The 17957-nt window shown below is 42.9% G+C and overlaps 1 protein-coding gene across 4 annotated transcripts in view; it reads left to right on the top strand.

Moving 5' to 3' along the window:
• col12a1b (collagen, type XII, alpha 1b) overlaps positions 1-17957 on the top strand; it is a 158628-nt gene that overhangs the window by 10576 nt on the left and 130095 nt on the right. For all 4 annotated transcript variants that reach the window (XM_079525500.1, XM_079525497.1, XM_079525498.1 and 1 more), the window contains 7 exons: positions 358-522; positions 2368-2541; positions 3339-3632; positions 3828-4430; positions 6648-6926; positions 7077-7352; positions 11781-12053. In XM_079525500.1, coding sequence (XP_079381626.1) covers positions 358-522; positions 2368-2541; positions 3339-3632; positions 3828-4430; positions 6648-6926; positions 7077-7352; positions 11781-12053 — 2064 coding nt within the window. The remainder of the gene's footprint in view (positions 1-357; positions 523-2367; positions 2542-3338; positions 3633-3827; positions 4431-6647; positions 6927-7076; positions 7353-11780; positions 12054-17957) is intronic.

Here is a 17957-nt window from a genome sequence, read left to right on the forward strand (position 1 = left end):
TTGTTTGTTATAAAACAGGGGTTACCTGCGTAACCTAATGTTATTGTAATCACATAATGACCCACCTCAATAACATCTACATTATGTAGCTTTGATTCACAGACTGGGCCTAGCAGTAAAATAATTCTTTGGATCATCATGCAGTGATTTGGTGCATTTTTGTTGTTTGTTACAAGACTCCAGAAAGGCATTATTCACCACTATATTGCTGGTACAGGTCATAATCGTAAAAAAAAAGAAGAGTGTTATTATTCTTGATTAGTGTTAAACGGTGATACATGGTCATGGATAGAGTTATCCATAGTCCATAGGATGGTTAGAACCGGTAGGACAGTAACATCATTCACTGTGCTACAGGGGATGCCCTTGATTTCCTGTTAAAGAACACCTTCACTGAGGCTGCCGGCGCGAGGAAAGGCTTTCCCAAAGTGGCCGTGATCATCACTGACAGCAAGTCCCAGGACGAGGTGGGGAGTTACGCCAGGAGGCTGAAAAACATGGGCGTAGAGATCTTCGTCCTAGGTATGCAGACCAAACTTTTATAAAACTTACACTGTGGTCATTTAACTCCGAGAGGGTACAAATGTAACCAAATTAACCATTTGTAACCATTTGGTTACATTTGTACCCTCTCAGAGTTATAAATTGATAAATTAACCTTTAGATCAACAACATTGCAATGAATCAACTGGCTCTTTCTCTGGGAGTAACAAGGATGCATAGGATCAGGAACGAGTACATCAGAGGCAGAGCGCATGTCAGATGTTTTGGAATTTGGAGATAAAGCCAGAGAGGCCAGACTGAGATGGTTTGGACACGTACAGAGGAGGATAGTGAGTATATCGGTAGAAGGATGTTGAGGTTGGAACTGCCAGGCAGGAGGCCTAGAGGAAGACCAAAAAGAAGATTTATAGGTGTAGTGAAAGAGGACATGAAGTTAGTTGGTGTGAGAGAAGAGGAGGCATAGGACAGGGTGAGATGGAGGCAGATGATTTTCTGTGGCGACCCCTGAAGGGAAAAGAAGATGACGTAGTAAAGCATTAATTTACAGGAAGAAAAGAAAACCATATAATATGGACATAGGCGGTTTCTGCCTGACGCTTTGTGGTATGACTGAGTACATGCTGTCACTCTTTCCAAACAGAGTAGACGTAACTGTTAAGAGCTGTCTTCTCGCCAGCATTACAGTAAGCTGTGGAAGATAATGCATGCCTTTTTCCAAACAATTTAAATTAGGCTATGAATGTAAAATATACAATTAAAGCTGCAATCCGGAACTTATTTTAATGAAAATGTTATTGTAACCGACCTACCGTATGTGGTAGAGCAGTGGTTTTCAACCAGTGGTCTGGGGACCACCAGTGGTCCCTGAGGGGGTTCCAGGTTATAGATCTTTAACTCTTGAGAGCGTACAATGAAACCAAATGGACCCTTACAGGTCCATTTGGTTTCATTGTAATAATATATAATAATAAAAATCACACCCGTGTGAAATGAGGGGCGCTTTATCATCTCACATCATCGCGATATCATAACATAACATGCATATGCCGATTTGCTCGACAGACAAAACAAACATTAAACTCTGTCCATTGTCAATGGCGTGTTTGTCTAGACAAGACAAACATTAAACCTGTATATAGGATCATTATAATAAATCATCATCATTAATAATAAACTTTATTTGTATAGCAACTTTCATAGCATCAGATGCAGCCCAAAGAGCTTTACATAAAAAAAATAGATCAACAAAAGAAAATAACACAATCAAGAACAAATTAAAAGGAGGCAGTATGAAAATTAAAACAATACAGTAGTAGACACGCAACTCACGGATTTCAGCTTTAAGTTACTTCATAACATAAGTAACCGCTCTGGTAACGGAGTCAATAAGCAAAGAAAGGCGAGACGATTGTAAAACCTACTTGTCTTGAGTGGAATCAAATGGGTTTTGTTCTTAGCACACGTGCTGTCATATTTTCCAACCACAGAAGAATTACAGTGAAGACGTGACCTTCAGTCAGTGAGCAGCAGTGAATCCAGCTGGATAATCTTAAATTGCAAACGTGGAAAAGAAGTGTTTAATTTCACGTCTTTATAGATCAACTCATTTTACCCAGCGTTTACAGTGCTCAAACCTGAAGGGAAAAAATTCGGCATTTGAATTCTGACGCTCTGACAATCATTTTCACATGTTGCCATTGACTTTAACAAGGATCGCTTCAAATTTACTGGTGTTGCCTATTCATTTAAGAATGAGTAACCCCCCCGTAATTTGGCAGGAAATCACATTTCACAATTTTTATGAGAGATTGTATACTGTAACGTGACTTTTCTTTCTCTTTTTTTGGTCCTTGTCCTGTTTAGGGATCAAAGCGGCAGATGAGGAAGAGATGAAGGTTATGGCTTCCACCCCATACAGAACACACATCTATAATGTCGCTAACTTTGACCAGATTAGCAAGATCCAGAAAGACCTCATTACCCAAGTGTGCGCTGGTGTCGATGATCAACTCAACTCACTTGTCAGTGGAGAGGAAGGTTTGTTTGTTTCCATCTAACTATTTAGCTGATGGTCTTGTCCAGCCTGAACTATGCTTTGTCGCATGACGGTGTTGTATAGGGAGAAATCACAACCAGCTCACAACGCATAACCTTCGTTATTAAAAATATATATATCAGTAAATCTCGCACTGTGCTGATAATCACTCCCATCGCCCAGGACGAAGTTCTTTGTCCTTTCTATTAGTAACGCCCGACGCCCAGGACGAAGTATTGTCCAAAAGACGAAGTTTATTGATATGAGAACGGATCGCATGGCTCCACAGCCTGGGAGCGCCTGTTGGGCAATCCTCGGTGTTGTGCAAGAGTGAGACGTCATCGAAAAACTCCCTCCCCTGTTTAGCTGATGAAAACGAAAATCTTAAAACGTTCATAACTCGCGATCTAAATCATCCCGTCTAATTATGAAAAAATATCCCGCAGTCCAGTCGCTAGTCGCGATAGATTTATTCTTGTCTCCCGTTGTGGTCGATCAACTCTAGAGTGGTGTGGCTATTGTTAGCTGCTACACACACATCAACAACAACTTCCGGTCCGTCCGGAAAAGGGGTCCGTGTTTATAAATCGAATGGGCGCTATAATGTAATGGATTAAATAATCCTGAGCGATTAAAGTGTTAACACATGTGTCCTATTGTCCCAGTCAGTGCCTTGTGGCAGTATACACTGTGTAATGTGTGTATCTCTTTCTGCTATTTCGGTAGATATGTCTTTACACCAAAGCAGTAAATACATTTAACTTGGAAAATAAGGCGATTTTCATTGTGATTTTCACAGTCGTTGAACCAGCTGCAAACCTCCAAGTCCTCGAGGTGGCCTCCAAGTCCATGCGAATCGTATGGGATCCTTCCATTGGAGATGACATATCTGGATACAAGCTGCAGATGGTCCCTATGATGACCGGTATTAAACAACAGGAGCTGTACACGGGCCACAAACAGACCGTGGCCCTGGTTAGGGACCTGGCTCCAGAAACAGAGTACCAGATCAGCCTGTTTGCCCTCAAAGGCCTGACCCCCAGCGATCCCATCATGGTTATGCAGAAGACTGCACCGGTCAAAGTGAGCACGGGTGAGTGGGCACCTGAGTGGGCACTCTGTACTGTGATTATGGGATGATGATGATGATGATGATGATGATGATGATGATGATGACATTTAATTTAAGTCTCCAAGCGTACACATGTATTTGTCATTCACTCATCAGAGTGTGAATCAGTGATTCTTGGAGGACCATGTCACAAAAATCTATTCCATTTAATTCCAGATTGTGCACTTGGAGTGGACGTGCAGGCTGATGTGGTGCTCCTAGTTGATGGCTCATACAGTATTGGTTTGGCCAACTTTGCCAAAGTACGGGCTTTCCTGGAGGTGCTGGTGAAAACCTTTGATATCGGGGAACACAAGATCCAGATTAGCTTGGTGCAGTACAGTCGGGACCCCCACACCGAATTCCACCTGAACACCCACCACGACCTTGATGCCGTGGTCAAAGCTGTGAGGACATTCCCATATCGAGGGGGCTCCACAAACACGGGCAGGGCCATGACGTATGTGAGGGAGAAGATCTTCCAGACCACCCGAGGGGCACGACCCAATGTCCCTCGTGTTACGATCCTGATCACCGATGGGAAATCCTCAGACGCATTTAAAGAGCCAGCCACCAAGCTAAGGAATGCCGACGTGGAGATCTTCGCTGTTGGTGTCAAGGACGCTGTACGATCTGAGCTGGAGTCCATTGCCAATTCCCCCAAGGAGACCCACGTGTACACTGTTGAGGATTTCGATGCGTTCCAGAGGATATCCAAGGAATTGACCCAGGCCATCTGCCTGAGGATTGAACAGGAGCTCCGCAACATCAACAAACGACGTGAGTAATAATATTAATACTATTTCTGTACAGTTGTTGCTTTGCACTATGTAAGCATAATCTAAAAACAATGTGTCATGTACATTGTATAGCCAAGAGCTGTAGACTTGAGAACTTAACTAGACTTGAGTCAGGCTCGAGGTGCAACAATCTGTACTTGCAAAGTCACTTGGACTCCTTTATTTGCAACTTGACTGCTTAATCATTTAAGACTCGACTAGAGATTTGAAAGCAAAAAGTATGTTATTCAATTAGCAACTTTAACATGTATTACTATCACATGCTTAGTTTAGCCTACTGCTTCGCACACAGTCTTCATTTTTGTAACATTTGGAGTGACCGTGGTGCACGTAACTGACTTGGCAATGCGAAACTGGCGTGGATATCTGCTTATGAGGCTGGGCAGAGCTTTGACTTAAAACTTAATTGGGACTCTTGGGTAATAAAAATCTGGACTTGACATGTCTTGACTTGGATTTGAATGAAAGGACTTGGGACTTGGCATGGACTGGAAAATCTCTGTCAAGTACTAGTTACACTGCTGGAATATTCTTTTCTAAAATGTAATTTGTTTTAGAGGCTAGTACATAATAATCTCACATTTATCTCCACAGTCAAATATTCACTCCACGCACGCACACACACACACACACACACACACACACACACACACACACACACACACACACACACACACACACACACACACACACACACACACACACACCAAAACAAAACAAAACAAAACAAAAATCAAGAATTGAGAATACTACCTCACACACATGCTCACAATTACATTCATGTCACTTTTTCAGAGTTGTCTTCTTAAGCTTGACATTTTTTTCTTCTTCACAATGTGTTGCACACATGTCTGCCTTCTGATCTTTCAGGGGCAGAGAGAGGTCTCACAACATGTGGAAATATCAGAAACGGGTCAACTAGTAGTTGCAAATAATTATTAGCATTTATTTTAATTCACCATAGAAGGACACATCGGATGATGCCAGATAAATTGTCAATTGCTGCAAAATATTATCAATTGAGTCTCTGATACTTTAGTTTGTTTGTCTAAACCTTCTGTTAGTCATTTACATGATCCTTTTGTGGCAAACCCAACCCATCCGGCACTCACAACTATATAAAAGAAACGGAGTTACTTCTTGCATGCTCTATTTGTCCCACATCTGGTGCAATATAGTGCCTCACATTACTCCCATTACTCATTTTGAATTACATTGCTGACGGGTATCCAGCTAAGTCAGAACTCCACTAAGTGTGACTCACACTAGATTTACTTATGAAATAATCCTCGTATAATAAACAAGGACAACCATAGAGGAGGAATGAAGAGTAGTTACTGTCTGGGGTGCTACTTGGAGTTCTGTGTCCCGTGATGACATGCCAGTAGCCTATTACACTTTTACTGTGGTGTTTTGAAGGACACTGTTAGCCCAGGTCCCATGGAATCTTTCTAACCTTTCACCCCAATTGGTGCCACTAATCACTGGCTACATCTGTGGTTTACTCCGATTCTCTGTTTAGTGGACAGTGGAGATAGGTAAGAGGGAGGAGAGAGCGAGAATGTCGGTGCCCATGTGCAGCAACTGACGGGCAGGAGCAGGATGCCCATGTACATTGTTGGATATAACTGGATGCTGCAGCAACAGCATTATCTTTATGGATTAAACTTGATACATTTAGCCTTGCCATAGTAATGCCATAATAATAATAATTAAATTCATCTCTGTGCAGAGACCTCATCATGTGTACTGTACATAAAACAAAATCATCTATGTCGACCAAAAAAAACCCCATCTACTTGTCTTTGAATGTCTGGAATTGTGATTTCTAATTCCCAAAAAACTGACTGATCAGCAGCAAATGTCTTATGCACACATATCTTTTATACGTATTATAACTTTAATTGTAATCATTTTTAATGGGAATTAAGGGGGCTTGGATCTGACTGAAACCTTGCCCAAATTTGGACTCATAGGTCATAGATCTCTTTTTTTTTCTTGTTGCACTGCATCTCTCATTTGAAATTAACCATTTTACTCAGGCTTTAATTCTCTAATGTATTGTGTATTTCACTGGTGAAATCTGACTATATATTTGGGCTTAAATCTTCTTAAATGTAACTTGCAACATAGTACTCACCCTGACAGCTCAAAGGCCAAATAGCTATGTTGAAAATCCTTGCCTTTTCCCCTCCAGGGCTGATCGCGCCAAAATCCCTGTCCTTCTCCGAGGTGGGATCCAGGAGCTTCAGGGCCTCGTGGGAAATCGATGCCACCAATGTGGAGTCCTACCTTGTCCAGTTTAAGCCAGCAGATGACACCGATGGGCATTTCATTTCCATGTCTATCCCCGGGGACACCCACACCATTGTCCTCCCCCACCTGACGCCGGTCACCCGCTACGAAGTCAACATAATTGCCCAGTATGACAAAGGAGACAGCTTTCCTGTCACTGGTCATGAAACGACACTGGAAGGTCAGTCTGTGCGGTTTTCTTTCATGTATTTTCAATACAGCCACGAATGCATCATGTAATTTCTTAATATTGTTTCTCAATATTCTCTCAGTGCAAATACGAAACCAGACCATCTCTCGGGGTATTAATATAATATGGCTCTCATTTTAGAGCAAGGCCCAGTGCATAACCTGAAGGTATCCGATGAGACGATGGACAGCTTCCGTGTGTCATGGATGCCGGCCGCAGGGGACGTGCTCCGGTACCGACTGGCCTACGTGCCAGTAAGGGGAGACAGTGCCACGATGGAGACGGTCACGGACGGTCCCGACACCACCGTTGTTCTAAACCAGCTGTTCCCCAAAACCACCTACCGCGTCACTGTCACCCCAGAGTACGGGTCAGGAGCAGGGCCAGAGATGCAGGTTGACGGAACCACAAAAGAAGGTGAGCAGGGCTTTCCGAATGCCTGTTCTACACTTCGAAAGAGCTGTACAGTACGCACGCACGCACACACACACACACACACACACACACACACACACACACACACACACACACACACACACACGCGCGCGTGCGAATGCTGTTTCTTCTTGAGTTTCCATTGTACAGTAAGAATTTCGTTGATGGTCCAATTCATAGTGACATCACTGACATGTAATAAGTGTAGCAGGTGTATTTGTAGCTTTGATTCCTACATAATCAAGAGCAGTTGCTAGCAATATAGCATTGTGTAAGTAAGGCACAGGTGCTTTCTGTGACTGAAGTGACTGACGTCTAATGACTGACCACTGCTCTTTAACCAGCGTACAACACCAACTGTAGTCCCAATCGGAAAGGTGCTGATCTGTTTGGTAGGAGACCTGGGGGGGGTGGTGGTAACACAACAAATATGATAATAATTCAAAGGAAAGGTCTAGCATCTATATTCTGATGCTACTAATTTCTATAGTGTTTGTTCAGTAAGGGAAGTCTCCCAGTCTCGCCACCTCTTTAACTCTCTAACAGAAAATAATTTATATTTTCAGGCCAATCATCTGGAAATTAGGAAAGACTACCCATTTATCATCTTCATTTCTTTGTGTAATCACTTCCAATTTCACATGTTTAATCTGTATCCTGTTCGAGTTCTCGCTCCTGATTGGATGAAATGGGTATCTGGACGATGCATTTTATGCTTACTAAAGAGCTGGAGAGACGGGGAGACTCCTGTTACTTAAAAAACACTCTGTATCAACTCTCAGAATATGGAGCTATTTCACACTTATTTTAACAAACACTCTGTATCAACTATCAGAATATGGAGCTACTTCACACTTATTTTAACAAACAAATATCACTCGTACAATTTGTGTGACCTTTAAAAAGAATAATATAATATAATTTGGGATGGAAATTCTAGGTTTTATTTATACAGAACTATAACAGAATGAATTTACTGTATCAGAATTTTACAAACAAACAAACAAACAAAAAAACTCTTCCTTACTTAGCAGAAGAACTGAGAAATCCTCTGTCTTGCGAGCGAGGGAAAACGGGGGCGGAGGGGGATTATTTATCTGGAAAAACAAATTGGTCAAGATGTACCCAGAGTGATAGATGGTGTAGACAAGCAGACAAGGACAGCCATCTTCTCCTCCCTGAGCCAGTAATCCCCTTGCTGTATCCACTCTATCATTGTGATTTTCTGGAGAGAGCCAGTGGAAGACCCCCTGCTGGGTGAGATCGCAGCATGCAGATTGAACAACTCACTTAATCTTCTGTTGAGCCTCAAGCGCTAAAAATCTTATTCCCAACGAGTGACATCACTTGCATCCAAATACAATCCATTTAGATACTTTTACCCCTAGTTTTCTATCAACGAGAATATCAAAATAAAGGACTTTCAAATCTCATCACTATCTCGTTATGAGGAAATGTTTGACAGCGTTTCTGCTACATTGCAGGTCGAATGCGGAGATGAGTTGTGTCAACAGGACAATAACATACATAGCGTTAATAAAAACAGTGACTCATTCATATGCAGGTGCAACAGTTAACTAATCATTTTCATTGATTATTAAAAAAAAGAAAAATTAAAAAAAGTTGAATACAATAATCGATCAGTAATTATTTTACATTTGAAAATAGCAGATCTACAGGCTTCTCTATTATGGGATTAATCAAAAAATGTATCAGTTGAATAATCGCTGAGAAAATAATCAATAGTTAGTAAATAGTAAATGTATAGTTCAAATCAAAAGATACTTATTTTCCATTGCTCACCCCATGAAGTCTTGAATTCATCATGGAGATTATTTTTGTTATTGTCGCATTCCTGAGCCAATCATCCAATATTTGATGACGCAGGAGTACTTGGAGGCCAAGGCTAAACTATATAAACTCCAAAACAACTCTCACGGTGTAATCACTGGAAGGCTTTAAAAATAGTTTTGCTCTTAAGATTGGCGTTTTAGTCAGATATTGGATTATTGGCTCAAGAATATGACAAAAACAATATAATCTCCATTAGCTCAATTAATGGCTTCATAGGACGAGTCATTGATAGATAATTAGATAGATTAAGGTTTTGGGTGAACTATTACTTTAATAACTAGTACAGTGTGCTGACTAATGTCTACAGCTCATGCTGGGAAGTTGGAACAGAGAGTGAAACTCTGCTTGGTGGAGGAGGACACTGGTGTTTATAGGCTTCAAGCCAAAACACTAAGGAAGCTGTCAGAAATAAACAAAAGTTACTTCTGTTCACCACAGCAACGGCATTCTTTCTGTTCCCTGAAACTCTCTGAGGATGTTACAGAATATGCATTTAGACAAACAGCTGCTTGACAAATCTCAAATTTGATTTTTATTTCCTTAACGTGCGTGTAAGATATTTACGAAATGAGAAGAAATATGGAACAAGTCAGATCTCTTCCAGTTGTTTCAGTATGTCATCGTGTTTCTTGTATTCAGAAACGCTGTTGTCACTTGGTTTTAAGACTCAACGACTTTGTAATTATAGACCGCAATTTGTATAGGCCTATATTACAATGGACTTCTTTTTTTGCAGTGCTCAAAGAACCAAACTTCCTGCAGCTTTCGCCTCTTAGGTTCGAAACGGACATCTGCCCCTCAGATGGATTTTTATCCCCCTCAATCAATATGGCTCACAATATTGCTCCTATTACAATGTTTACCGTGTCCATATCTTAAAACTATGAATTGATGCAAAGCAATGACTTTGAGGTTTGCTCATGACAAAGCACCAAAACCAATGTACTTAAGTTTTCCCCAAACCCTTTTTTGGGTCTTGGAGCCCCCAATGTACTTAAGTTTTTCCCAAACCTTTTTTTGGGTCTTGGAGCGAAGCTGGAAACATTAACATACAGGCAGACGGGGGATAAAAGAGCAAGTTATGAACATGTTTAAAACGGACAAGGCAGGGGCACGGTGGCACAGTCGGTAGTGCTGTCGCCTCACAGCTAGAAGGTCCTGGGTTCGATTCCCGCTGGGGACGCTGTGGGCACTGGGGGCGTGTTCCCTCCTCCACGTCATCAGTGCACATACCCGAGGCGGTTGGCGAAAGGGCCTTTCTGTGTGGAGTTTGCATGTTCTCCCAGTGTTCCCTAGTGTAGGTAGGTACCCTCCCAAAAAAATGCAGTAATCCTGATCTCTAAGCTACCTCTCCCTGGCCAGCCTGGGGCGCCTGATAGAGGGGAAAGGAACTGGTCGGAATAACGTGTTCCTTCCACATGCTACGTCCGGCTGACTAAACTCTCCCCTGTCAGGTGAAAAGAAGCAGCTTGGACTCCTCATGCATAGAATGAAGCATGAGGTCAGTCCGCTGCCCCCCCAGTTGGCAGAGGAAGTGTAGCGCCCAGGATTACATTAGATAATTGACTGGGTGAAAGAAAAAGGGTTGCAAAATCGTGGGATAAAAATTTATGAGAGTAAAACGGACAAGACCTCATGCCCCCTGGTAGGGAGATCTTTTTCTCCCTACCAGGGGCCCCGCACCTCAGGTTGGGAAACACCGATCTGATCAGATCTATACATGACGTATAGTATGTTCACCTCCGTCTCTCACTCTGTACCAGCCAGGGGCTCTCCTCGTGACCTGCGTGTCTCTCTCTCTCTGTACCAGCCAGGGGCTCTCCTCGTGACCTGCGTGTCTCTCTCTCTCTGTACCAGCCAGGGGCTCTCCTTGTGACCTGCGTGTCTCTCTCTCTCTGTACCAGCCAGGGGCTCTCCTTGTGACCTGCGTGTCTCTCTCTCTCTGTACCAGCCAGGGGCTCTCCTTGTGACCTGCGTGTCTCTCTCTCTCTGTACCAGCCAGGGGCTCTCCTCGTGACCTGCGTGTATCTCTCTCTGTACCAGCCAGGGGCTCTCCTTGTGACCTGCGTGTCTCTCTCTCTCTGTACCAGCCAGGGGCTCTCCTCGTGACCTGCGTGTCTCTCTCTCTCTGTACCAGCCAGGGGCTCTCCTCGTGACCTGCGTGTCTCTCTCTCTCTGTACCAGCTAGGGGCTCTCCTCGTGACCTGCGTGTCTCTCTCTCTCTGTACCAGCTAGGGGCTCTCCTTGTGACCTGCGTGTCTCTCTCTCTCTGTACCAGCCAGGGGCTCTCCTCGTGACCTGCGTGTATCTCTCTCTGTACCAGCCAGGGGCTCTCCTCGTGACCTGCGTGTATCTCTCTCTGTACCAGCCAGGGGCTCTCCTTGTGACCTGCGTGTATCTCTCTCTCTGTACCAGCCAGGGGCTCTCCTTGTGACCTGCGTGTATCTCTCTCTCTGTACCAGCCAGGGGCTCTCCTTGTGACCTGCGTGTCTCTCTCTCTCTGTACCAGCCAGGGGCTCTCCTTGTGACCTGCGTGTCTCTCTCTCTCTGTACCAGCCAGGGGCTCTCCTCGTGACCTGCGTGTCTCTGACGAGACGGTTTCCACCATGAAGCTGGCGTGGGAGGCAGCGCCTGGCAACGTGCTCCAATACCGCGTGACGTACCGTCCCGTGGCCGGTGGAGAGAGGAAGGTGGTGTCAGTGAAGGGGGACCACACGGCAACCCTCCTCAAGAACCTGCAGCCAGGCACAGAGTACGAGCTCTCTGTCAGCGCACGCTACGCCTCCGGGACCGGAGACCCCCTGGAGGGCAGGGGTACAACGACAGAGGGTAAGTGAACAACACGTTATTTCTGTTTTTCTGATTTGTTTAACATCTCTGGATGGCTGGTTTATTTCTGGAGATGGGATTGAGTATGTTATGCAACAAAATTGCAGACACTTGCAGTCTTGCACACTAAAAGAGAATGATGTGTAGGCTTTACTAGGCTGATGTGTTGCCAGTTAGCCAGAGTTACAAGGCCGACAATGTGCACGGAAGAGGACAGAAAAAAAAACATATACCCCCACACATTATGATAAATTATATCACTACCATGCAATATAATAACATGCATTCCCCATGCAATGTAATGTACTCCAACTCCTTTCTAGCACAAAGCAGAAAAAAACAAATCAATAACTTCACAATATTCCTGGTTTATTAGCTAGAATATAGTTGTAAAACCTGATTCATACTCACTATATTTTACACACCAGTGTCTTGTACCAAAAATAGCAGATCTGCATGCTCAAAACACGTCACAGCACGGTGCATTGTGAGCTTGTAGATCAGCTAATGTTGTGCGTCACGGGAACTGGGTTTCCATATAACGTTTCAAAAATATTAAGCACATTTTCAGAAAGTTGGAAAACTAAATGCGTATTCATGCATGTTGCCATACACTCATAAAATGCGATTATTGGGAGATAGTTCATGAAATGAGCAGTAGGTGGCTGCTCATGATCGTATAATCTTAATGTCTCAGCCTCAAAACTTGCGCCGGCTTTCACCACCAGTACAGTCCGAATTATTCTGGCATATTTGTAGGTAAGGATACACACAGAACTTTGGCTTGCCCACAGTTTACCGTGGTCCTTAGTGTTCTTGACTGAAAATAAATACAAAATGATGGACTTTATTTGGATCAAAGTTAACCCGAGTTTTGAACTGATTTGTCTGATTAAGTGCAAGACTTTAATTAATGGAGCTGCAAGTTGCGCACATTAAACTAATTCATGAAGGTGAGTATTATGATGAGATATGATCTTATTAAGATTAACCATTAACCCATATAGACTTGGTGCAACCTACCTTTGAATCGGGAGCTACCTCTGTGTCTCATTAGTTGTTGCTATACATCATTATTTTAAAAATAATTGAATAAGAATTTGAAACTGTTCAGAAGATGTTTTTGTTTCCATTTAGGGATTTATGCATACAATCTAAAATGTGCAAAAAAAACAGGTTGATGGAAACGCAATTACTGGCGCACACCTAGGTAGATCAGGCATAACAGTGGATAAATGAAATGAAGATGACGCAAAGAATTGGAGACATTGCAAAAGCATTGCACGTTGGCCACATACAGTAACCACTGAGGCACTGGAATGATCATCTGATCACACTTTTCCTGATTGTTATGACTGCATAACTCAACCACCAGCTAATATTTGAGGTTTTGTTACTCTCTTGACCATAATCGGTTCAATAGAATGAATAGGTGGTCAAACACACAAGCTCGTTTTAAATGTGGTGCTGAGTTCCTTTCCAGAGTACAACGCTACAAACTTGCTTGTCTTTCAGTGCCCAGGGAGACTTCAAACGATGGAGTCATTAAATGGACTAATAAACAATAAGGGAAGGGAGAGATGGAGGGGGAGAGGGAGAATGAAAGAGAGTTGGCATGCCAAAGAAAGAGTAAGAGAAATTGAGAGAGCGAGTGAGGATGAAAGAAAAGAGGGGACGAGAATAATACTGTAAGTTGAGGGAGAGAGAGATTGGGTGCGAGTGGAAAGGAGAAAAAAAAACATAAAAGAGATGGCCATAGAGACGGAGAGAATGATGAAAGACGAAGGGCAGGACAGCGGATGAGAAGGAGAGTGGAGCCATCTGTTTCTCCTGCCAAGGTCGACTCCAGCAGTCGGCTGCACGCGCCTCTAGAGATCTAGGATTCGTTTTTTTGTGATCATGTTTTGGGGCTGGGTGGTGGTGGGGTCACTCTGTTTGCCCTGAGGCCTAACAGAAACACTGCTACCGTATCACTTCAAGAAATAGCAAAAATAACTAATTTGACTTTCACAGACTGGCTACTGGCTTCCCACTGTGGCTCCATATAGATTAGGATCTTATATAGAGTATATAGTAAGACACTATAGACACAGATCAAAGTGTCATTGTCCACCAGATTGCAGAACAACCAACAGCCGTTACAAATAAATAATAGCCACATATTTCAGAGGTGACAGGCAGTATAAGGCTTAGTGCTTTTGCAAGGGCCAAAGGGTCTCAAGTTCAGTCCCTGCAATCCTGTGGCCAGAGTGTTGTACTGCAGCAGTTCTCTACTCCACTTCAACGTGTTTTAAGTCCAACTTAAAGGACACCCAGTATAGCATGCATTAGGCCACGGACCCCCATAACTCCAAGAAGGTAAATATGGAATCATTAGTTCCATTTGTTCCATTTGGACTTTGGCGGTTGCCGGACCAAACTTTGCGAACCACTGCTCTAGTCAACGTCTAGTGCAGAGCCACTCTCGCCAGAGGTCTGACAAGAGCAGGTTGCATGGGCAATTACAGTGGACATGTTCAGTAACCTGATCACATGGGGAGCGTGCACGCCTGTGTGCTACAGACGTATAACAGCCAAGAGTGGGCACGTGGGGCGGATCAGGAATGTATCCCAGCCGAGGCGGGGCAGGGGAGTGATGGGGTGTGAGGAGGCGAGAGGTGCAGAAGGGTGGGGCAGGGTGGTTAGGAGAAACCAGGGAATACTGAGTCATTGCTCTGTACATACTCTGAAGATCTGTCTGTCTTTCACTCATTCTTTCTGTATCTGTCTGCCTGTCTGCCTGCAGCCATGTCTTTCTGTCGGTCTGCCTGTGTGTCTATCCGTCTCTCTGTCTGTCTCTTTCTTTCTGCCTACCGCACCCCGGCTCGCTGTACCTTCTTTTTCCATTCCACCTTGTGAAGGCTTGTCTGGAATTTAATAGCCTTGTCCGCAGCCTGTGTTCATTGTTCCATCTGCAGCGTCTCAATACACAGCATGTGTCTCGTCTAGAACATCCCAATGTCTGAGTAGACCCATAGTGACGTAACATCAGGCTGAGAGTATCAGAAAAGTATTGGAAAACTTTTACCACGTGGATGTCAGTTCAAAATTTAAAATATGTAACATTTGATACCATTTTGTAAAACGAATACATTTTCTCTTTTGAATGACAAGAACATTTATTAAGGCTATTTGCATTTCTAAATAGAATGAGACTGTATTGAACTGATTTCCTCCATAAAATACATTATTTCATTACAAGAATAGTTATGTTATCTTTCTAGAAAAAAAAAATAGCTGCCATTGCTTTGGTAACGTTTTTGTCCTTGAGTTGACACAATAAAGTAGTTAGTCAATGACCAGTTGGATACTTTTTTCTACACATGACCATTGGTAGAGATTCCACTGTAATAGCTCATATTGAGCTGCACTGGCAGCTCATTTATAAAAGACACGCACACATGCACGCACGCACGCACGCACGCACGCACGCACGCACGCACGCACGCACGCACGCACGCACGCACGCACGCACACACGCACTCACACACACATACACATACACACTTTTATGTTTTTGTATCCGGCTGAAGCTGTGATGATATGGAACATTTATATTGATGCCAAGATCAACTGGTTTATGCTGTTCCTTTCATATATCAAAATCTAAAACAAATTCATGTCATTAAATATAATAACAGATAATTGGCAGATTTCTTATCATTATAGTATAATGATATCATTACATGTACTGCATGTTAGATGTTTTTTGCTGTTGCTTGTAACTAATAATGATTGCATGATGGAATGTAGGACAATGTCACAACAAACGTGTTTATAAATTAGGCCTATTTGCTGTTTGTGTAGCTCTGGCATCCTCAGCCTCAGTTTGGCATGAACCTGTGGACTGCACACTAAGTCCTGCTCTTCAACGTTCACTGGACCAGCTCCAAAACCTTGACATTCACCAGGACTTCCCTTATAGTGCTAGATCTGGACTTTTCAGATTTTTCACAAGGTCAGTTATACTGTACTGTACACATGGCCCCAGAGGAAACCCCAAATTAAGGCTCGATGCCTGGACACCTTTCGGTGGCCTTGGAGCACAGTTTTTGGGTTTCTCACATCGTGCCCACACGGCAAAGTCCCCAAACTGTCACATCCTTGAAAATACATCAACATTTTTATATCTTCATATTGGTTGATTTCATGCTATACTAAGACTTCAGTGATCAGCTTCAGTGATGAAAATTGTCTCTGCATCTTGGCTGGGCATTGTCTCTGTGTTAAGCATCCTGTCTGACCTACGCATGAGAAACCCATGATCCTTCACTTTTCACGCTGTTTGGTGATGAATTGGGAAAACTAAAATCCTGGTGGTGTCGTGTTCTGCTCGGCTCCACAGGGAATGGCCCCAACCCCTTGTGGTGTCAGTGGCACGCACTACCCAGTTAGTTACACCAGTGGTGGAAAAAGTACTCAATTTTGTACTTGAGTAAAAGTATCAATACTGCAATATAGAAATAAAAGTAAAAGTCCGGAATTCAAAATGTATTTGAGTAAAAGTACATACAAAGTATTTGTATCAAAACTTACTTAAAGTACAAAGTACTCTATGCAGAATGTCTCATTTCAAGTTTTCAAATGTATAAAAATCTTTAGAAATTCGCCGATCTACAAGCTCGGCTATTTTCAAATGGCTGAAATGCATATAGGGCTGAAGTGGTTAATGTATGTTTTGTAACAATAATCAAAATCTAAAAAGTAACTAGTAACTAACGTTTTCAAATAAATGTACTGGAGTAAATGTAAGATTGTTAATTGCCTCTGAGATGTAGTGGAGTAGTGAATACATTTGAATACATGAACCCACCTAGTCTTTCTTTACAGTAGCCAAGAAACAAAATGAAAAAGTAGTAGGTGAAGGAAATACAGGAAATATTTTTTCCATCATCCCTGAAATTTCAGCAACTGAGACCGACTGGATACCCCCCCCCCCCCCCCTCCTCTCCCTGCTCTGCTATGATGTCATCATGGCATAGAAAAGATTCAAGTGGTTTCTGACCAAAAAATTGGAGCTTATTAACAGCGAACATTGAGTGGGGATACTGAACTGTAGTTCTCAGCATCTGGCCAGGATCTGGTGCTGGTTCGACACTCTGACAGATGGAAGGATGTCGCCGCTGTCGGGTGGAAACCTTGTATGTCCAAAACCTTAGCTTTTCAGGAAATGGAAGAAAGCCAGAGTTCCAATAGAGATCCAATGTTAATGCTTTTCATCGGCTGAATAGTAATGGAACACACAGACAGGCTTAACCACTTTCAACCTGGCATCAATATTTTTGGGCATGTCATTATCGCTAACGGTGAGCTATTTTCACTTCTTTTGCATCACACTGTCATATGATGACGTTTAAAATAGCGAATTAAATCATGGAAATTTAAAAAAGTAAATAAAGAAATATGGAGATACAAGGTTTCTGTCCGACATCGACGATATATACTATGTATACATAGACAGGTAGATAGATGGAGAAATTTACTGTGGTTTCATTCGGTTTTTTTGCCTCATGACGACCTGTGGAAAATAAGGTTGGAGCAGCGGATTTCAGGCAGCAGCTCTGTCTGGTGCCAGATTCCATCGTCCATCTGAGCTGCGATGTCTGCGGCTGTTATTGTCGAGCGCCTCCAGACTGTCAAGATGTCCAGGCTTTGAGAAGGAAAGGGCTCCCTGAAGCCCTTCTTTTTTATATGGCCGTTGTTGTGGAGGAGAAGGTTGAGGCTAATGGTGGCTGCAGGACAGTCTGTCAGTACTTTAATATTATGTAGTAATTAGTAATAATTGCGACTGTAGGTTGCAGATTACTATGAAAACCTGAAAAGTAATGGAACACATGAGTATACAGGGTTTGATGAGGTCTGGCC

Source organism: Electrona antarctica, assembly GCF_951216825.1.
Source record: "Electrona antarctica genome assembly, chromosome: 17".
NCBI classification, from domain to species: Eukaryota; Metazoa; Chordata; class Actinopteri; order Myctophiformes; family Myctophidae; genus Electrona; species Electrona antarctica.